Raw genomic sequence first — 22966 nt, forward strand, 5'->3', positions numbered from 1 at the left:
ACAGAACTTTTTTCAGTGGAACGAAATTAAAACCAAAATGAAAAACATTTCGTTCTGACACCCTCTGGATAGGGAAGTTTTCCATGGAGGTAACCGTGCCATTTAAGAAAGGCTCGTCTCGTTCTGACATTCTTTTTGTTTGGTCATATATGCAGGTCGCTTTCACAGCTCTTTGTCCTCTTTGGACACTATGTCCGTGGTATCGCTGCTGGATCAAGAATCTTTGAGGCAAGTCTGAATGGACTTTGCATTTGGGATCACGCGGTCTATCTGAGGTGCTAAGTTTGATGCTTATTGACATTCTTATACTAGTCACACAGCTCTTGCACAAGCAATTAGTCTGTAACATGTCAGACAGCTCTTGCCTCCACATGCTTAGAAAAAAAATATGAAGACAGAAAGTAGCATCTACAGCATGGTCTAGTCAATTGATATGCTATATCCTTAGAAGGGAAAAATCCTGTGTTCATTTTGTTTAAGAGAGTAAAACACATGGCTGAAATCCTCAAACATCATTGCTGCATGCTAAGCACTGGCTTGCTTGAATCTGTGAAGCATAGCCACATGATGCCATCCAAGATTGTGTTTTCTGCCTCTTCACTTTCAAGCAGATATCAGATTCCATGTGTGGTGACTAGCTGTGTGTAGGCACCAATGTTATTATGATATTAGTGGGCTATTAAATGCGCTAAAAAAGGATGAGCAAGAAAAATTTAATAGTTGTGACCTCTATCAATCTATAGTCGGCCGCAAAAGTTTAAGGAGTTGTGAAAAGCGTGAACTACTGTGAAGCTCATGCACATAGCCTCATATTTAAGGTTTCTGTGTGTAAAGTCGAAACTCGATATAACACACATATAATGAATTACTCGATGTAAGTATAAAAGCTTTCTTGCTGATATCATTGAGTAACGAATATATGCTTATAACAAATATCAAACATAGTGAGTGTGCTTCTTTGTCGAATGCAGCTTCATTATAATGAGGTTCAACTGTATTCGCACCGAGTATTCGCACCATACCACTTTATTTAAGCAGTCGTTTTTCCCCCGAACCATCCATGACTGGAACGCCCTGCCTGAAAACGTTCTTCAAAGCTCAACCTTATCGTCCTTTGTGCACGCTCTCATTAATCTATGACCCGAAACGTTCCCCACGATCTCTGCCCTATTCCATACACTATGTGATACAGATCATATCATGTTAAGGGCACCCTTATTTTTATGTGCATAAGCCATTGTGCAAATGTGTGCTGTATTGCAGAATTTTTTTATATTGTTGTTTATCGTTGTTTCTTCTTTTTTGCATTGTAACAAGATGACGCTTTGCTTGTTTCCACCCTTTTTTTCTTTTCTCTTAACTTTTTTTTCTTTTTTTCTTTCTTGTGTTTCAGGTGTTATTAGGTTGTTAAACCCTTTACGTATATCCCACTCCTGCCTAGGACCTATAAAACAGGCTGGCAGTATGAAATAAATAGAAAATAAAAACTGTAGTAGCCTATACAACCTACACAGGGATAAATTCGATTAGAAGTGCATTGCCTTAACAGAGCAGAAGCTCACATTTTTCGTGGAATCCTTGTCCGTGTAAATGTTTGTGGCTGACTGCGCATTGGTTCTATGAGCAATATCATGAATTATCGCTTCATCTAGAATCAGGATTGTTACTGTGATTGTGTGCTTCTTGATGATGTGCTTTTCTTTACCTGTAACAGTGTGGGTGTTAGTTGAATAAGCAATGGCAGTACATGCTGATTGTATGAAGGGAGTACGGTAGAACCTTGTTGACATGCTTCAGGTTCAAAAACTTTTATGTTTTTGTGTTCATGGTGAAAAACATTGAAAGTACTCTCAGAACATGTGATTTCAATAATACAATTTCTTCTTATGTTTTCCTTCTTTCTTCTTTTTTCTTATTTTCTTTAAGGAAACATAATCCGAGCTCTGATGTAGTTGATGTCCACACTGTTGTGATGTCGATATCAGAGTGGTGCTGTTTTTATTTCTTTTTATTCACTGCATCAAGGCTTTGCAGTTAGTAATTGATGCTTGATTTTTTTTCCTTATAGCTTATCGACTTGAAGAGTGAAGTGGCTATAACTGGAGCAAAGCAGCTAAACCTCAGTACATTGCGCGGGGATGTTGAGTTCCGCCACGTTTATTTTGCCTATTCAACAAGGCCAGACCAGGTAAGTCACCAAAAACAGTGTGTTGTGACGAATAGCAACACATTATATTAGTGATCTTTGAGTTGATATCTACCAGCTCCCGTGTTTTAAGAGTTCTACCATGATTCCCTCATATGGTGTGCCTTGGATTGATTACCCAAAAAATTGGAAACAGAAAACAAGTGCAATTATCAGTCGTCCTTATATTTAGGGAAACCAGAGAAGCCATTTTTAGTGCAAGTGGTTGAGTCATTCTAGGGCAATGTGCATATATATACTAGTGTATAATGTGCGTGCTTTAATGTAACTGAATTCTGAATTTGCGACCAACTGTTGTTTTTCTTTCTTTCCCTTTGATATTGTCCAATCAATCAATCAATCAATCAATCAATCAATCAATCAATCAATCAATCAATCAATCAATCAATCAATCAAAAAGTGTATGCAAGTGAAAATATTTATTTTCCTGATGTGAAACACATGTCTTTAGTATGCCCTCACAAGCCCGCTTATTCGCACTTTCCAGCGACTATAGGGGGCGCGGAGAACGTTTCAATATGGCGGGGATAGAGGTGATGGAGCCGACACGAAAGCGTGCGCGTCTACAGGTGCAGGCGGCTCACGGGCCTCTAGTATCTCTAAGCGCGATCCTTGATCTTGCAAAGGAAACGCAGAGATGTGTTGTAGAAGGAGAGGCTGCGTTTAACGCTGGCCATATAATATGCTGCGGTATACGAGCGACGACAAGCGCGGCTGTCGAGGTCGAGTCACTATGCCTGCAGACAAGCGCCGTGAGAGGCCCCCCGCATACTATAAAAGTTCAAGTCTGCAATGAAACCGGCGCCGTAAAGGTCAGTATTTCACCTTACGTTTTTTTTAAAGATATACGTGATGTACGAGAATTGACACCAAGCAGTTAATTGGTGGCGCTCGGATGTAAACAAAGCGCAGTACCCCTCATGCCGCTGCATAATATAAACGTTGTGTGCATTGATGACGTTATGTGCATTCATGGCTCCCTGCAATGGCTTATTTGTGGAATGCTTGTTAAAAATGCCAGGTAACACGGAAACATTTCAGTAGTGCCGATTTAGAAGCTATGAGCGAGACAATGAGGTGTGCCAGCGCGCCCCGTTTCCAGCATGATTAGCGTTTTCGCGTGCTGTACGGCGATTTCGCCAAAGTGCAACGCGTTAAATGCAATTATTTTTTTACTTACTTCTCGGGCTTAAACGCGCAATTTCGTCGTTCTAGTGTCATAAAAGCACCAATGTGTTGTTTTCGGCTTCCAGAATTCAATGTGCATGTGGGAGCCTACGCATTTGCCCTGTAAATAATTAGCGCGGTTTTAAGGTCGTTTGCGTGCTTAACATTGGTTTGATTGTTTTCAGGGAGAATGCACGTGCAAGGCCGGTCTCTCTGGTCAATGCAAACATTTGTTTGCCACTTTGATATATTTGAACAGGTAAAACTTTATACATCATGTGTTTATTTATTTTCATTAGTTGGCTTGCCTGTAATGTGCATCAAGTGACAGTGAATATGTTTACCTTATGTCGAACTAAGAGCCACATTGTAAAAGGCGAACATAGAAGTCAGTGGCAATGATGCCTTTTCAATGCCATCTGGGGCTTGTTGTTGCACTAGGAACAGAGTTTCAAGAACATGCACACAGCAATCAATTGAGTATGTGTTGCTTCAGTCACTTCAGGTGGGCACAGGCTGTATTAATAACCACAGAATGCCCAGAAATGTTTTAAACGTTCTGGGCTTTTTTATTTGTTTACTGTAGGATTTTGATTCTGAATCTGCTGTAAAATATTGTTGATGTAACTTACTAACACGGAAACAAAGGATGAAACAAAATGGAACCAATGTACACAAGCGCTAACTCAAAACTGAAATGGTTCCCGTCTGTCTCATTTTTTTTTCCGCACTACCAAGTTGCATCATAGAATTCCAACTAGCCCCATCGCGACACTGTTAGGAAACATTTTCTTGAATCATATGAAAGATGCAGAAAAAAGCCAATACACAGAGTATTTCAGCAAGGTATGTTTATTTTGATGTACAGGACAAGTGCCACTTCCCTGGATGCATTGTCATGCACGGATGTGCAACAACAGTGGGGACGTGCCAGTGCCGCCAGCATCTACAAACCAAGGCCAATTAGTTTGTTTTGCCACGTCGAGCAGCTTCAACCAATAAGTGTCCCTGAAGATGTTCAAGCCCTGATTAGGAAAGAACTTATCGATGCAGTACCAAATTCTGCACTGGCAAAACACAAAACTCGTGCAAGAAAGTCAATCCCTTTCACTAGCAATTTGAACATAGTCCGCGCCATCGACACAATTTTCACACAAGGTTGCTACTTGAGAGAGCACACAAAATTTTCATTTTTTGAATCGGTGCTAGATGGTGAAAAAACAGTACTGAAAAGGTTTACTCTTGAACATCTCAATGAAAATGAAAAGAGTTTCTATCTTCAAAATGTGTGCCTCTCCTATGCCAAAGCTAGGGAAATATGCCGCGAGACAACTGATCAGTCATCCACTCTGTGGCACAGCGAAAGAAAAAAAAGAATTACTGGAAGCATCTGCAGAGAACTCTACACGTTTGAAGAAAGAGGTACACGCAGTTGGGAAGCAAAGCTGGACAGGCTGTACTGCAGGGAGCCTTTCAAGGGAAATGAAGCCACAATGTATGGAAAAGACAACGAGCCTCTTGCACTTGAAGAGTACGAGAAGACTCATAACGAAAGCGTGAGCAAGCTGGGACTCGTCGTCATTCCAGATGTTCCTTGGCTTGGCTACAGCCCGGATGGAATAAGTGAGCAGAGGGGAACGAACATCTTGCTGGAAGTGAAGTGTCCTGTTCTAGGCAAGCACTCTAGCATACAAGACCTTGTAAATGCTAAGAAGCTGGCATTTATTGTGTGTGATGGAGAAAATTATGCATTGAGACGTGCTCACAAGTATTATTCCCAGGTTCAACTGGGCATGCTCCTCCTTAACATGAATCTGTGTCATTTTATAGTATATTCGAAAGTTGAGAGCCTTGTCATTCATGTGCCGAGAGACACCGAGCATATTCAGGCACTTGTAGACAGGCTGCAGTATGTCTACTTCAAAAGGGTACTACCTAAGCTTGTGCAGATTAGCAAGGCTTGAAAGTATGTTGGTGTTCATAGGTTTTTTTCGTTGTTGATCACTTCCATTCAGTGGGAGGGGGGATACTTAGAAGAAAAGCTATTCAGTACTTTGTAATATTTACGAATTGCAATATATTAAAAAATTAAATTATGGGGTTTTACGTGTCAAAACCACTTTCTGATTACGAGGCACGCCGTAGTGGAGGACTCCGGAAATTTCAACCACCTGGGGTTCTTTAACGTGCACGAAAATCTAAGTACACGGGTGCTTTCGCATTTCGCTTCCATCGAAATGCGGCCGCCGTGAATTGCAATATATGTAGCAGCAATTAAGCAATTGTTAATTATATTTACTGTTCAATGTCTGCTAAGGAAAGTATAGCAAATTGTGAGAACTGAAATGGCAAGAGTTTTTGAAGCATCGAAGAAGCAAAATGAGGAGTTCAAGTTTGGTTCTAGGTTTTGCAGCATATGCATAAATGGCCAGCTGCAAATTTTGCTTGTATTCTGTCATTTAGTGCTTTTGGATGTCTAGTCATGGAGTTTCATTTTTTACTCTACAACCTGTGATGTTTTCTCTGCAAATGACACCTTTACAAGTGTCTACAGTGCACATGTTGCAAAAAAGAGAAGAAAGCTGTTGATCCTTTTTTTAAGCAACTATTTATTTTGCATTCTTCGAAAAGCTAGTCACACAGCAGCTCATAATTCCTGAAGAGCTTGTTTGCAGTCACTCTAAAGTACTTGAGCGAATACAAGTAGTTTTTTACTTGAAAATTAGTGCTTCTGTGTTTATAACTGGTCCTTTGTACCTGATATACTTGGCTGCTTTTTTTTTTTACTTGTCAGTACACGTATCACACCTATAAACATACCACAATAAACATTCCTCCTGTAAATGTGTGTCTGCGTTTTGCTATGTGATATTCAATATTTACTATTTGTTAGAAAATGTTGATATTCGCCCTCCTCTCAACTTTCATATGTCTCTTAACTGAATGTGTACACATCACTTCCATTTGTATAGGTTGTCTGCAAATAAATGTATGCCACATGCGAGGCTCTCGCATGCTCGTATATTTGCCACCTGCTCTCGGTTCACATTCTTCACGTCTTTGTGGTTGCAATGCCCACAAGTTCACAGCTGTACTTAGTCACACATTGCAATGTACACGACAAAGTGATGAAAAAATAAAAAAAAAATAACCATCACGCCTATTTGACCCAACAGCGCATACTATAGACAGTATGTATAATTGAACAGCTGATGATGTCGCACAAATTAAGTGGAAAATACACCAAAAGAGATTGTTCTGTTAAAGTAACATTAACATTCGCCAGTTTGTGTTCCGTTAACCATAGCAATATGTGTCTGATCAACACTGATAGGTTAGTGAGGGCTAGGATTCACCTCAATTTGAACAGGGAAAGATTAAAATTGGTCAAGAAGAAACAAGCCAATCTAGATGCAGTAAGGGTAAAAGCAGACCAATTCAGGCTGGTAGTTGCAAACAAATATGCAGCCTTAGAACAGAGATGAAGATGACATAGAGCTAATGAATGAAACCGTTACGAGGATGGCTTCAGAGGCAGCAATTGAAGTGGGAGGCAAGGCACCAAGGCAACCAGTAGGCAAGCTCTCCCAAGTAACAAAGGACCTAATAAAGAAGCGACAAAGAATGAAAGTGTCCAACTCAAGAGATAAGATAGAATTTGCGAAACTGTCAAAACTGATCAACAAGGCGAAAATAATTGATTCGAAATTATAACGCGATAAAGACTGAAAAAAGCCGTAAAAGATGGACGCAGCATGAAATCGGTGAAGGAAGCTTGGCGTAGGTCAAACCAAGATGTATGCACTAAAAGATAAGCAGGGTAATGGCACCAGCAATCTCGAAGTTATAGTAAAAGCAGCAAAAGAATACAAATGGGTTGGAGCACATGCCAGATCCTGGCTGGAAGCTTACCATTATCATTAAAAAGAAAGGTATACAATCAGCGCATTCTACCGGTGCTAACATATGGGCAGAAACGTGAAGACTGACAAAGAAGCTTGCGAACAAGTTGAGGAACGCGCAAAGAGCGATGGAACGAAGAATGTTAGGCATATAGTTAAGAGACAGGAAGATAGTGGTGTGGATCAGAGAGCAAACAAAGATACCGAATATACTTATTGACATTATTAGAAAAATTTGAGCTGGGCACATCATGTAATGCGTAGGTTAGAAAACCGGTAGACCATTAGGGTTGCAGAATGGGTGCGAAGAGAAAGGAAGCTCAGTCGAGTACGGGAGAAGTATAGCTGGGGTGATGAAATTAAGAAATTCGCAGGCACTAGTTGAAATCGGCTGGCACAGGACAGGGATAATTGAAAAGTCGCAGGGATAGACCTTCGTCCTGCAGTGGACATAAAATAGGATTGCAATGATGAGGATGAATTGTGTCAGCTTTGCAAGCGTGCTTACTGAAATTTATCATCAGCCAGTATTGGTGCGCACAAGTTAGTTAGCCCACACGCAACTGTGAACAGCTCATTGATATAAGGCAGCATTTCCCAGGACAGAGTTGAGTTGAAGAGCTTAAATATTTTAACTCGTTGTATTGCTCGTTCTACATGAACCCGTGCCCTAGCAATATCAGCTGTCCTAAGGGCATCATTGCGGTCAAACTGGCAGTCCTTTTTAGCAAAAGGTGGCCGAATTACGCCAATTGCACGGGCAGTGCACAAGTCATCAATGAAAAAACCCCTATCGACCATAATGTCATCTGTGAATGACTCGAACTTCTCCAGTATTGCACACTCAGCTGTAATGGCTTTGTCTGAGGCTCGTCCACCAAATGCTTCACTGATGAATGTTATTGTGCCAGCTGGACTTACACATATGAGAAATTTTACAGTGTAAGTCGACTTGTATTGTGAATATGTCAGTAGCTGACATTTCACACAGCGAGATCTTTCAACTGGGATTTCTGTGCAATCTACAACACCTCGCACTCTCGGATACTGTTTAAAGTGCGAAGGCATATTGTTTAAAATTTCCTCCTTTGAAGGCCACTCAATGGCAGCTTTCAGCACTGCAGCAGCAAGAGGCAGTGTGTGCACAAAATATCTGTGTATGGACGAAATGCTGCATTGAAAAAGTACACTGAGACAGGAAAATGACATAGCCTGTTTCAGAACTATGAACACCAAAATAACTCTGTCCCTCACAGAAGCTTCCATCCTATTTGCCGCCTCATACTTCTCTACGAGTGAAACAATCTTGTTTAGAAGTGCATGAGAAGGTACGCCAGTCAAAGTGTTTAGGTGAGCATCAGAAAGAAGCACGTCCGAAATCCTAAATTTTTGTGTGAAGTCCAGTGAGTTCACTTGAACGGATTTGTTTAGCTCAGGTGTGTGGCCCAGCTCTTGAAGTTCAACAAGTGCCCTTGCAGCGTCTCGTTCTGTAACGCAAGAAAAAATTTAGAGCGAAATTGGTACAGTTTTAAGCAAAAAGTTACCTGCTGTTGTTCGTGAGCAAGAGCTTGAAAGGGGGGGAAGCCAATCCTGCACAGGTGGGTCTGCAATACAATGATGGTGAACTAAATCCTTCATAAAACCATGTGAAGTGTCCTACAACACGGTGTATTCAGTCCTACGGCAAAATAAAACAAGATGCATTGCACTGGCTTGCCTTTGCTCTAAAATTCAAGAGCAGAGAGAGAAAGTATCAGATGCGAAAGGCGGGTAGGTTGGCAGGGAGGTTACCTGGAAGGTAAACATCCACTTTGCTAACCTGGTGCACAGGTGAAAGGGTAAGGGGGGTGCCGAAATATTACAAAGAAAAGCACAAAAAGTGAGAAAGATCATAGAAAAAAACACATTCACACACACAGAACACTATTGCATCAGAGTCACTCCAGTAGGTTACTTGCCTAAGGTGACATTAGAAAAGCCTTAGTCTCTTAATAGTAGAACGTGTATTTATCTAGGTGCCCAAAATCTTTCGGCGATACCACTCTCGATATATTGCCCTTTGCAGTTGCACAACCGGACTCGCCTTGTTTGGTGAAACGGCAAACTTAAACATGCGGTAACGCCTATGCATCATCAAAACTTGGGTGCGAAGGTCGGAAAAAAAATTCTCACCATTGTATTCACTTTCTTCCAAATTATCAGGAAGCTCGCATGCGCAATCTTCATTAATGACGACTTCAGATACGTCGTCCTGTTGGCCCTCGTTTCCTGCAACATTGTTAGGTCAATAGAAGAGATGCTTTAAGACCAAGCAAAACAAATACAAGATCACAAACGCTTGCGCAGTACCTCCGATCGGTACACAACTTTCACTACAGCCAAAAAAAGTAGCGAACGCCTTGCACATTGACCGCCTGTTTGATTTTCACACAGAACGACTAAGAACAGATGCAGAATACGTTCGCTAGTGTGAAATGCTCACTACGCAGCGTCAGGCACCGTCGAGGAATATTTACCGAAACAGCGCGAGTGCAGGCAGAACATTTAATAAACGGTGACACTTGCGTACTTAAACTTACCTTGAGAATCTGTGGGGGGCTTTCTTCGGGGAACCCTAGGCCTCACACTTGCTTCGTGGGAGCGCATAGGGATCTTTTGCGAAGGCACGGCGTTTCTTTTCAGCCGCTTTCGTAAGGGCTTCAACCCGTCTTTAAGGCAAAATTTCACAATCAGCTCACCACAAGAATAAAATGAAATCATTGAGAGCATCGCAACAGTCAATTACTCACCAAGGTGGCCCCAAAAGAAGTCGTCTTTGTTAAAATGATCGCTACATACGACCATTTCTTCGCTCACTTGCTTCCCGATGCGGAGCTTGATCGCCCACAACTTCCTCCGTTTTTTATCTTTTGGAAAGTGGTGCAGGCTCACTTTTCCGGAAATTGCACGATTTGTGCATTGCGGCACACTGCACATGCGGTTGCTCTTCGCTCGTCGACTGTTTTCTTCCATAACGAAGAGCACAAGTACGCCAACGCAGCTGCAGAAACCGCGTGAGCGAGAAATCCATCACCCCCTCCCGGCTTCCGAAAAGATCCGCGCGGCGGCGCTAGCGTTTCTGGAAAGCGCGAATACTTGGACCTGACTTGGACCATTCCAGTTTGCTCAAACATTTGTGACCATTTCTGGTAGCAGGCAGATAAGTTACCAGAAGCATACAGGAAAGCACTTTATGAATATTGAAAGGAAATTTTTCTCATTACCAATGACATGTGGCCATGAGTCTGCCCATTAACAATGCCCTGTAACTATGAATCTCACAAGTAATTTGGACATGTAGCAATGAACATCTTGCCTACTGGTTGCTCTAAGTAATAAAATGAGCACACAAGTTGACAGGGAAGTCAAGCTCATGTCTTTGTTGGTAGCAGTGTGTAACCACATTTCATGTGCACTTTTTTGCCATCAGGGTTTGTGTGGCATTGCGAGCAAATTAGCGGAGTTGTGGCATTTTTTGATATCTACCCGTCATGGTTGCTCAGTGGCTATGGTATTGGGCTGCTGAGCACGAGGTCGCGGGATCGAATCCCGGCCACGGCGGCCGCATTTCGATGGGGGCGAAATGCGAAAACACCCGTGTACTTAGATTTAGGTGCACGTTAAAGAACCCCAGGTGGTAGAAATTTCCGGAGTCCTCCACTACGGCGTGCCTCATAATCAGAAAGCGGTTTTGGCATGTGAAAGCCCATAATTTTTTTTTTTTGATATCTAAAGAAACATATTCAGATGTATTAACAAAAAAGCCATTTGATGACAGAAAACACTAAGGCCAAAAATCTTGTCACTCACCACAGTGCGACCAAAACTAGTTTGAACAGATATCCCAATGATGTGCATTCTGGAATTTATGAGAACAGCTAACATATATTTTGAAATGTGTCAGAGTGATTTTGATTATGGCTTATGGCAGATGGTGGGCTTAGTAACAGTTGGAGATTCCAGATTTGGCCATGATGGATTGTCTTGGTCTGTTTCAGTGAATTCTGCACAATTACAGTTTATTTCACTTAAAAGATGAATGCTTCTCTTGCCATTAATTTCTCCAAGGCCAGAAAAATGTTCGGTATCTTGCTTTTCTGATTTCTGCAACTCCTGAGGACATATTTTGTAACAAACCATTATATTTTTCATTCTTTCATGTCAAGTGGCCAATCCCACTGATAACAGCAGTATTGCAGTGTCTGCAACACTAACAGATAGTGGAAACAATGCAAAGTGAAATGAATTATTACACATTATAGCCCTTGGAGGCATAGAGCAGTGAATGACTAAAGTGTAGGGTGTTGCAGTAGTTAAGTTTTAAGGTGAACTTATTCATTGTCTTCCAGACTGTTCTTGAAGATGTCTCACTCAAGCTTCCAGCAGGAAAGATAGTAGCCATATGTGGACCGTCAGGCAGCGGTAAGCTACTTCCTAATTGATGTGATGACAGTTTTATGACAGACCCTTTCATCTCAACCCTTTATGCCAACATTGTCGCCCTATGTGGTTGGGCTCGTGAATCAAGCCATACTGGCTGTGGTAGTTTAATGCCAGAGGAGTGCTTTAATTGCTAATGCAAGGTCTTTGGTTTGATTTGTAGCCATTTTGGCTGCATTCTGATGGACTGAAAGTGCTATAGTAGAAGTTTGTGGTGATATGGACAATAAGCACAAAAGTAGATAGGAAATGAAGGTCTGTGAGCATTGTAACTGTTCTGCTTCTCAACGGACACCTGAACTGTCCCGTGGCCATGAGAAAGATGTAGGCTAAGTGCAAAGATATGGGAGAGAAAAATTACAATAAAATAGGTGTTAAAGAGAATAGAAAAAAGTGAAAAGCAGATACAGGCACCTATATATACCTGACTGTGAATATCTATAAGAAGAGAGAGGGGGGTCAAGTCGAGTATTTATTTATTTATTTATTTACCGTCATGGTCAAAAAGGCATTACACAATGGTGTGGTCACAGATACAAGGATTAAGTACAAAACAAAGTTCTTCCTATTTATACAATATTAGCTATTACAGTGATACCATGAACAAGTAAGTGTAACATGTATCAAGTGACTATAAAGAGCCACAGAGGTATAAATCCTCCACTATGAGACCTCTCATTGCTCTGTAGTTGAAAATATGTTCTAAATCTGCCACCGTGCTACAAAGAACTAGAACTTATGGGTAGTGTCCCATGTCTTATAACGCGTGACTTGCAAAGTGATGCTTGTATCGGTGGCATTGCCGTCGCTCACTCTTTAAATCATTTAGCAAGCCATAGCCCTAACCATGACCAGTCTGGAGCATGTGTCAGGTCGGGCGCCAGACGCACGCTCCAAATCGGCTGTGCTCCAGCATGTGACGCACTTTACCTCTCCAGCTTCAGTAGTTAGTGATAGCAGCACTGCCATTACTGACAACACAAAATGCATCAGGTGGAGAGGCGGGGTCGCACCACTCAGGAAAGGTTCTAGTGCACTCTACCATGGCTGTGAGTGGTGCTGACTGACGTTCTTATATCCAGCATACACACACAAAATGTACTAACACAAGTGGATGGGAGGATAGCCGCTGCTGTAGCTCACTTGGCAGAGAATTGCACGTGGAATTTGGAATAGTATGTGGGTTTGGTTCCCGCCACTAGAAAGCTGCCTTTTTGTCCACTTTCATTTCCCTTTTCCTGGTCAGTTATACATTTAAATTAAACATGAACATTTAAATTTCACCTGTGCTTTCCTCAATTCATTGACTTCATTGTCTGTTGGCATCTAGTGGTTGTGACTAGCAAAAGTTTTTAACTCATTATCCTATACCGGGTTATCAGATTCAAGTTTTACAGTACGTTTAAATATCGCCTGTGGCAAAAAGCACAGTTCGAGTCCTTTATCTGTGTTATTCAAAGAGTTGGACATTACTTGCACAAGAAATTGAAACACATATTCAACTAATTAACAAAAATTATTAATTAACTTCTTGAAATGTTCATTACGACTAGCCATGTCTCACTCTTTTGCACACTTTTTGCACAAGTGGTCACAACAAAATGTGTCAGCAGGGCACTGTTGCATCTTATTCTCAACAAATTGCAGCTTGAGCTAAATTTGTTGAGCTCAAGCTGCAATTGCTCAAGCTTCATTACCAAATTGTGGGATGAAATACATGTGCATTCAAGTTACTTTTTTGTTTCCATCCATAAAAGAGTGTTTTCTTAAAAAAATTAAGTGGAAGAACCGTGCATATCAATTGCTGGTATGATGGTGCATATCTTGAAAAACCATGCCATCCTCAAAATTCATTCTAAGTGGATGTGCCTTGCAATCTCACCAGCTGCAATTCATAAATTGCAATTTGTGCCAAAAAGTAATTAATTGGGAAGTTCAGAAGTAAATTTTCGTCAATTAATTTAATATATGTTTTGATTTCTTGTGCAAATAATGTTTGCCTTTTTGAATAATCCAGCTCAAAGGTGAAAATTAAGCTATCTGCCACAAGCAATTTTTAAATATTCTGTAAAACTTAAAAAGTTCTAGAATGTAAGCTTCAATCTATATTGGCTCTCTATGCTAGTAAATCCAGACACCCCTTTGCAGCAACTTCATTAGACTGACTGATGAGGTGAAGAGAGAGAGAGAAGGAAAGGCAGGAAGATTAACTGAACGATCTCCAGTTTGCTACCCTACATGTGGGGATGGGGAGTGAAAAAGAGAAAATACAGAAGTTTGGCTCAATCACATGCAAGGCACACCGTTTCTACAGTTGGGCACTCAAATCTGTTGCCTTCAGGTGTTGTAGAAGAGCTTTTAGGGCTTTCTGGGCTAACGAGCAATAAGGTGAGACATCCCAAACCAACACAAGAGCTTTGAGAGTTACTGTTGTTGTGTGCTCTAGATAAGTTTTGACCACCTGTGGCTCTTTTAACATGCCCCCATTGCTCAGTACATGAGTGTTTTTGCACCCTGCCATCATTGGAATGTAGTCGTTGAGGCAGGCAATCGAATCTGCAACCTTGTGCCCAGCTGCAGTGCACCACAGCCACTGAGTTACTGCAGTGAGTAACTGGCTTCATTAACACCATGCAATATTTAGCTGCATTTTTTTTCCTGCATTCCACAGGCATCACCGGATAAGAACAGTTGTGCAAAAAAAAAAAAAGAGAACAAACCAAAATCAGCCACAGTGCTAAATTCACTGTCTTGTAAATTGCACGTGCAGTGAACATCTGTCTGCTTTCTAGCTTTTTTGCATTATAGAAAACTTATAGGATAGGTATACCATCACACCTGCGCTTTGCAGTTCTTCTTGAGCTTCACGATGTCCCAATTGCTGGTCACCTTGGTGTCACTCGCACACATGACTGCGTGCACCATCGCTTCTATTGGCCTGGCCTGGCCAGCTCATTGCAGCATTACGTCAGCATCTGCGAGATCTGTCAACGACGAAAGAAACTGTGTATTCTTCCTGCTGGGTATCTTCAGCCCATCGACGTCTCACCTGTCCGTTTCTTCTGTATTGGTTTGGACCTTCTCGGACCCTTTCCTACATCTGCTTCAGGAAACAAATGGGTTGCTGTCGCTACTAATTACGTGACACGCTACGCAATGACACAAGCGCTGGCGACCAGCTATGCTATAGACGTGGCGGACTTTCTCCTCTGTGACGTAATCTTAGTACACGGTGCTCCACATCAATTGCTGACTGACCGAGGCTGTACCTTCCTGTAGAAAGTCATTGATGATATCCTGTGCTGCTGCTCCACGCAGCACAAGATCACCATGTCATACCATCCCCAGATGAACGGGCTCACCTAGCGCTTGAATCGGACCTTAACAGATATGCTTTCCAAGCACGTGCCGGCTGACCACTGTGATTGGGACCTTGCACTGCCATACATGACACTCACAAACCATTCCTCCCGCCACCACACTGCTGGATACTCTCCCTTTTACCTTTTTTTTCGGACGTGAACCAGCTTTACTGTGGGACACATTTCTCCCTTCCCCTGCAACTTTGACTAGTGCGACGCCATTTCCCGGGCTGATTATGTGTGACAGATAGCCTTTAGTAGACTTGCTGCTTCCCAATACAATCAGAAGTGCCTTTATGACCAGTGACACCACGAGGAACATGTTGCTCTGGGTGCTGTTGTGCTACTTTGGACCCCCTCCTGACGTGTGTGTTTTTCTGAAAAGCTCCTTTGCTACACGGGCCCATACCATGTCCTTTGACAAGGGACTGACATCACGTACGAGATTGTGTCCGCCAGTCCCACAACATCTTCTGTTCCGTTGTCCAGCGACGTCGTCCACATTTTTAGACTTAAGCATTACCACCCTTCCTCTGCTGTGGGTCGTTAGTGGTGCCAGGCTGGTGCTTCTGCCACTGGGGGTCATGCTACGTGCTGTTTGAGGAAGATGATGTGGAGAGTTGTGTATAGTGGGACGTACCGATAAGCGGCCTCTGGTTGATATGAGGATAACAACCTGCCTTGCTTGATGTTGGCTGGCTTCCATGTTGGCTAGTGCTTGCTACTCCTTGTATATACACCGTGTAAATAGTTCACCTACTCGGCTTCCACGCAACAATATTTTTTCTCTTATGTCCCTGGCTTGTCATTCTTGTACAGAATTCATATGCACTTATCATGTGCATCTGTTTTCATGGTTTGTGGGATTGTTATATGTGCGCTATAACATGTAAGATTTTCTGTGCAACTGCAGTATTTAGAATTAAACAACCTTGCGGGTAAGTATTGCAGGTAGCAATCGTGCCCATTCCCTCCTGCGTACTCATGTCACCGCATTTGCTTGCGAACGTGTCGAGAGCCAACATAGACACGGGAGAGGCACCACTACACCTTCTCCCGGTTCTCCCTCCACTGTCGCGATGTGCCCGCCCTTCGCCCAGACTTGTGGGAAAGGGAAAGTTATTCGACATGTGAGGAGGACATTTTTCTGACGAAGGTAAAAGGTCATAAAAGAGCGTCACCAGAGAGGCGCTCTTCTCTCTGGCGCCCTGACCTCAAACCAAACCAACGACCTAAGGGATACCTGCCTCAACTCATGAATGACCTCATTGCCTGACTATCACACGCAACAAGGCAAGCCTATTTATTACCAAAGGGGACTTCTCCTCTGCAATTGTTATTTATTGCTTGTTGCAATAAACATTGTTAGAGCTGATGATGCTGGTTGCCTTATTCATCTGAACCCAACGTAGCTGCGATTACATGCGCTGCAGGTTGGGGAGTACTGTGGAACGACTGTGTTGCTAGATCCTGAGCTCACCTTCAGCTCTAGCTGTATACTGAGCAGACTTCCACAGTATGTATAGTAAGAAAAGCAAAGGGCATAGTAAAGTAGGTAAATAACTATAGAAGTAAAGAAAACTTACAGAGGGACCTAACACTGATTGACATACTACTGATTTAGGGAATTTGAACTTCCAAATCTATAGCAGACAATCGGTGCGGTACAGATTCAAACATCTCGGTTATTTATCTAGGCCATACTGTTCTGAGTGTCTTGGATGAATTATAGATGTCTTTCTTCATTGGTGAAGGTCATCTTCCTTTCACATACGATGGGGGTGAAATCCGAAAACACCCGTGTGCTTAGATTTAGGTGCACGTTAAAGAACCCCAGGTGGTCGAAATTTCCGGAGTCCTCCACTACGGCGTGCCTCATAATCAGAAAGTGGTTTTGGCACATAAAACCCCAGAATTTAATTTTTTTTTCCTTTCACATATTTATTTGAAGCCATCACAACAGCTGATGCCTTCCTATCCTTGATTTACAACAGGCAAGTCCACAATTGCAGCATTACTGGAACGTTTCTACGATGTAACTGGTGGTTCCATAACCTTAGATGGGCATGACTTGAAGGAACTGGACCCTGACTGGCTTCGACGCAATGTGATTGGTTTCATTCGACAGGTGCGTCTCCATTACTCATTCTTTTCGATAACTACAAGCATTCTGTGCATTTACACTTCTGATATTCGATGGAGATAGCTTTTGATTGTTTGTTTTAAGGCAAGGGTTATGAAGCATGCAGTCATTGCACTGATTTAGTGAACTTTAACTTTTGTTTGAGCAAGCAAAAACTCAACAACAGTTATGGTTTTATATATTCCTGCAGGTTGGTGTCTCTGGAAGGGTTTAACATTTAAGCTTTAAACCTTTGTGGCAGAGGTGCTGACAACAAATTTTGTAGTGCCTTTAATGTCTTTGTTAATGCTTAACATCTGCTACTTTCAGTGTGACATGCAGATGTAATTGCCTAAAATGTTATTATTGATATTTATGATGCAAACTATAAAGGGAAAAAAATTGACAGGCACTTAAAGAGCTTTCTGTTCTCGGTCTTGTGTGGAACCTTCTCTTCTAATTGCATATAGCGTCTCTGCAATTATTTTAGTGTTGCATTGATTAAAGTATGCTTTCTAATTTGAGGTAAACATAACTGTACTGGTGCATGGTTGCGTGGATTTCCATGTGGTGTGAGGTTTTGTTTGAACACCTCAAAGGTGTTATATTTTTAAATTAAGCTCCTGACTGCTATATCACATTTTTGTGCAGTATTTCCTGCAGAAAGTCACTAGTTAAAGTGATTGCCAGAGTCATTGCAAGACAACAGCGTATAACATATCTCTTGTGGTTTGCTTGTTAAAGGAATCCTTGCAGAATGTGCAAGTGCTGCTATAGTGCCTCTTATGAAACTTAGAAAAAAAAAAGAAGAAAGGAAATTTTGTCTTTGCAGGAACCACTGTTGTTTGCCACAACGATTAAAGAGAACATTCGGTATGGCAAACCTGATGCAACGGATGAAGAGGTGAGATATGAATGCACACTTTACATAGTGCTGCTGTGATAGAAGCAGTGCTATGCATAAAGCACAGAAATTGTTTTGTGGTGGCATACAGCAAAGAACCTACAGAGTGTCCCAAACTAAAAGGGAACACAATTTCAGAAGTAATAGATAGCTTTGTATAAAGACAACCAAGTACATGTTGCCATCAGACATGTGTTCTTGTTTTTGTTTTCTTTTACTGTGGCTAAATCATTAAGCAACAGCTGGTTAATTAAGGAACTGTTTACTTAATCACTTTAAAGATCAAATGTCAAGAAGTTGAAGTTGAACTGGGTTTTTCTCAGTGCTTCCTGCATTTATCTAAGTAACATTTTCGTTATCAAGTGATCTGTTAGAAAGTTATTTAATTACTTTTGATTAAGTAAGAAATCATTTTTCTTTCTTGTCTCACATTATCTGTACTCTTTCTAACATAAAAGCTGACTATAATGCACAAAGGCTTACAACATTCAATTGATTTAATTTATATAGGGTGCCTTGGTATTTTTGGAGTTGCCTAAACATTAGTTGGGTGAGCTCATGTAAGGGGCAGATAGAGCAAAAGCATGGACAATATCAAGGAGGACACATAATACACAGCAACTAACAACTAACAGCCAACGTTAGTCGGTTGTTCTATCAGCATGCATGTTGCATGCTTTATCTTGTCCATGTATGCAGCACTATTTGTCCCTTCTATGAGAGAACAAAATTGGAGCTTTGCTGAGTTGGTGATGTTTCTGTTGTAGGTGTACAGTGCTGCAAAGCAAGCGAATGCTCATGACTTCATCATGTCGTTTCCACGTCAATACGACACTGTTGTTGGAGAGCGTGGCATCACAGTCTCGGGTGGGCAGAAGCAGCGCATTGCGATTGCCAGGGCATTACTCAAAAACCCGCAAGTGCTTATACTCGATGAAGCCACGAGGTGGGCGCACAAACACATTTTCTGCTCTATTTTCTTAGTTTAGTACTGTCTTGACAATGCTACGGTGCTTTTACTATGTGCAGTGAAACCTCATATAATGAAGTTGCACTTGACAAAAAAATATCTTTGTTATAGGATGCGTTCATTACATGCTGATATCGGTAAGAAAGATTGTAGATTTAGTTAGTTACATATTATAATTTTTTTACATCCATGTTTGTTATATTGAGGTTTGACTCTACTGGAATGAACGTAATTTAATGGCATTGTCTATTGGTATTGGAGTGGAATGCAGAAACATTGTTTGATGCACAATAATACGCATTCTTGTGAAAATGAGAACATTTTATTTGAGGCCTATGCATAATATTGCAAATGTCTGTCCATTATGTTGTGATACATTAATTTTAGCTGAGCCCGTTGTGCTTTGTGCATTTACGGTGTCGTACTAGTCATTGGTCAGATTTATTTCAGTAGTTCAGAATGTTGTGTTTGCATTTTCCAAGCTATTTCAGTGCTATCGTTTGTTGCTGTGCTACAACTCTGCATATTGTTTTCCTGCCCTTTGTGTATTGTCTGAGCATTTAACATTGTTGCCATTATCATATCTTCTTTTGTTTTGTATCTAGGATGCCTTTGGACATCTTTTTCACTAAGGAAACTGTTTCTTAAGGAGCATATTAAGTCAATGAAAGAATGTGCTTGTAGTGTTTAGGGTAATAAATTGGGCTATTGTGAAGGCATAAAAATAATGCATAAGACTTTTGGACTTGTCTTTGGTGTCCTGAAGAAAGCTGGTTGTGTTCAGGATATCTTGATCATTTGCTGCATGTATTTGTTGTCATAGTTTTTGCATTATATGCTGTTATTGAAAACTTAGAACTGTTTAGTATATGAAGACTTGCATGTCTAGAAATAAGCAGGATTGAATGTGTAAACTTCTCAGTGTAACAACCTGGTAACTCAATGGCTGTGATGGGATGTTTAATTTTTTATTCCTTTCGTTTTCAGTGCACTGGACACGGAATCAGAGACGGTAGTTCAGGCAGCCCTAGACAGGCTGAGTAAAGGTATGTCATCATCTTGGATAAGTTGGTTTATGGTTAGTTGAGGGCTATAAATTAGAATAACTGTAAAAGATTCCTAGGTTCCATTTGTTAGAATCTTTGCGTACTGCATGCTGAGTAACTGTTGCTTTGGCAAGGCATTCTTTATTGATGTTTTGTTCTTTTCTCAGGTCGAACTGTTCTTGTCATTGCTCATCGGCTGTCTACCATCAGAAATGCTGACATCATTGCTGTCTTGCTGGATGGGAACATTGTTGAGGTAATGCACAATCTGGTGCTTGCCTTAACGACTACTGCAGTGAAAATTGCTAGAAGTCCTGCTCAAGTGCAACAAACATACCTTATTCATTCATCATACAGAACTTATGAGATTCAAGATATTGATTAGCAAATGTTTTTAATGTAGTGGACCATTCCCAATTCTTTTGTTAACTGACAAACAATCTGCCAACGTGAGTAAGGGCTGCGCATTAACCTAAGTCATATTGTTACCAGCTGCCGCCTACACAGGTTTAAAGAAAAAAAAGAAATTCTGTAAGTTCTGTAGTTGTTGCATTTGCACAGATAAAGCAGGATTTTGAAAGAAAATTTACCATCTCAAGAAAGCACCTCTTGAAATGTTTGAAACAGCACTTCTCATATAGGTAAGACAGCCTCATGTTTCTGCTTGCAACATCATCACCATTTGCCCCCCCCTGGTGCTGCATATTCGAATGTCGGCGGCCGCCTCCTTTCCTGTCAGAGCAACGGCTTGCCCATTTGCATTGGAATGTATGCAACCGGTGGTAGTGTCTGCACGTTAACAAGTGTGTCGTTCAGTGACACAGCAGCCTCAAAAACATGAAACATGGACCAGCCCGTGAAACTGCTTATTTCTGGAAAATTCACAGATAAGACAATTGCTGCACTGCATATAGACAAATTCTAAACTTTTCTTCTCACGTGTCTTCTTTTGATATATGTCTTGCGGTAAATTGAGTGGCCCTTACATACCGTACACAGCTTAGTAAGCTTCAGACGTACTGGCATGTTCACTCGATGCTTTCCCCTTTTCGGGAACAAGCGCTCAGCAGGACCAGCAGATAGGAAACATTGTAGTGGTTAAGTGTGCAATATGGAAACGCAGTAACTGCAAGAGAATGTTATGACAGCAGTGAAAAGGGGTGTTTTCTGGAAATTAAAATTGCAGTCTGCGAGCCTGTGAAGTCCTGCATGACAGAACGACAGATGCAGTAGTTTAAACAATTGGCAATTGCACATTGTTTATTAATTATAATTACTTCTCTCCACCTTGAGGGTTTCCACAGAACTATTACGTCAAATTGTTCATTAATCTTTGCAACCCCTCACAACTCTTGCACTAATCATTGCTTGTAACCATTGCGAAAACAAAGATCACTTATCTTTCTTTTAAATTTGGCATCCCCCCACTAAGTGATGGTGATTGTTTTAGAACAATGCAATATCAGAATTACAAGTTGCTTAATGTTTATTTTTTTAATGTTAACAACGTTATAATCGCACAACAGAAATTTCTGTCATGCAGTTTACTAAACTAATCGGGACTGGTGAGACACGTGACTGCTGTGTACGAAGCCATTGAATGTGCTTGCACTTTACATTGTGCCAATGTTGCCATGTTGCAATGTTGCCATGCCAATGTTGCCAAGTTACCATTTGCATACAGATACACCTTCAAAAAATTCGAATGGCACTCAGCACCCCAGGAATGTTATTAGTGACAATGCTATTATCGCAAGTAAATAAACAAATGGGGTGCTCGTTTTTGTTTCACACATTTTCTAAGCATGGCGGCTTCCTTTTCATTGAATTGGCGTATGCTTCAAGCTCGGTGTTGCAGAAAATCTTGTTGCTGATGTGCAGAACTTACTTGGCTTTTGTAATTGCGTCCTTCATTTCATTTAATGCCCTAAAAATGTAGGCACAGCAGGTGCTTGCCTTTCTTGATGTTCCCACTGTGAGAAGGGTATTCTGCGTCAGACAGTTTCTCTGAAATGGCACTGTAGTTTACACATAGCTGTTTCCTAACTAGCCCTTGTGCTGCTGTCCAACGTACAGTGCCACAAGCAACGAGAAAGGAGCACGTGTGCTGCCGTAGAGAGATTACAGTGGCGCGGCGACGCGACCGCAAAAAGAGACATTCAATAGGGCGCGCTCTCAACGGGCTCAGTAGCACCGCCTGGTCAAGGTCGTGAGGTCTACAGCGCAATCTTTCCCTTACACTCTTCAATAAGTGACGTGCTCGTCCACCAGACAACTGACACGTGCGGGAAAGACAATCTATGCCGCAGGGATAATACAAACTCGCACGTACCGAAAGGGGCATGTGTCTGCGAGAAAGCGAGAGCGGAACGAAACAAATCTATCTCGCCTGAGACAGTCGCGTGATCTTTTCCGCGACAATAGGGGGTGCCCTTTCAGAGTAAATGTAGCTACAGACAGTAACATCGCAGTTCACAGGTGATCTAATTCTACACCATACTACAGAGCCATAGGTACGTACGATTGACGTCACAATCCATGTTTTTCTCGCTTACGCTCGTCGAGCACCTATATAGAACACAACAGTCAGCATGCTGTGAGCTCGCGTCAAACGTCTGGAGAAGAAATGCCATCGGCGTCACCTTGCTTCTGTCACCACACGCACACTTGCTCCAGACACATAGCGATTCGTCTTATGCAAACATGTTGCTCCATGCGGTAACGCTTTCCGTAGTCTCATATGGTGCTGGGTAGCAAAGTACTATCAAAATTCTTCGCATAACGTCGGTTCCTACAATGCTTGAGATC

At 41.6% G+C, this 22966-nt stretch overlaps 3 protein-coding genes across 3 annotated transcripts in view; 2 read left to right on the forward strand and 1 right to left on the reverse strand.

Moving 5' to 3' along the window:
- Nucleotides 1–22966, forward strand: part of LOC142559883 (ATP-binding cassette sub-family C member 3-like) — an 86621-nt gene that overhangs the window by 14075 nt on the left and 49580 nt on the right. Inside the window, exons 10-17 of the mRNA XM_075671569.1 lie at nt 156–228; nt 2069–2188; nt 11664–11736; nt 17111–17244; nt 18071–18142; nt 18910–19088; nt 20100–20158; nt 20326–20414. Of these exons, the coding sequence (XP_075527684.1) occupies nt 156–228; nt 2069–2188; nt 11664–11736; nt 17111–17244; nt 18071–18142; nt 18910–19088; nt 20100–20158; nt 20326–20414 (799 nt within the window). The remainder of the gene's footprint in view (nt 1–155; nt 229–2068; nt 2189–11663; nt 11737–17110; nt 17245–18070; nt 18143–18909; nt 19089–20099; nt 20159–20325; nt 20415–22966) is intronic.
- Nucleotides 2710–6397, forward strand: LOC142559861 (uncharacterized). The gene is made up of 3 exons (XM_075671540.1): nt 2710–3018; nt 3559–3632; nt 4242–6397. The coding sequence occupies exons 1-3, from the start codon at nt 2725–2727 to the stop codon at nt 5335–5337; spliced, it is 1464 nt and encodes a 487-aa protein (XP_075527655.1). The 5' UTR covers nt 2710–2724; the 3' UTR covers nt 5338–6397.
- On the reverse strand, nt 6132–10388 carry LOC142559860 (uncharacterized). The gene is made up of 5 exons (XM_075671539.1): nt 10065–10388; nt 9855–9983; nt 9448–9543; nt 8820–8879; nt 6132–8762 (listed from the first exon to the last, which is right to left on the reverse strand). The coding sequence occupies exons 1-5, from the start codon at nt 10285–10287 to the stop codon at nt 7780–7782; spliced, it is 1491 nt and encodes a 496-aa protein (XP_075527654.1). The 5' UTR covers nt 10288–10388; the 3' UTR covers nt 6132–7779.

This window comes from Dermacentor variabilis, chromosome 10 (genome assembly GCF_050947875.1).
Source record: "Dermacentor variabilis isolate Ectoservices chromosome 10, ASM5094787v1, whole genome shotgun sequence".
NCBI lineage: Eukaryota > Metazoa > Arthropoda > Arachnida > Ixodida > Ixodidae > Dermacentor > Dermacentor variabilis.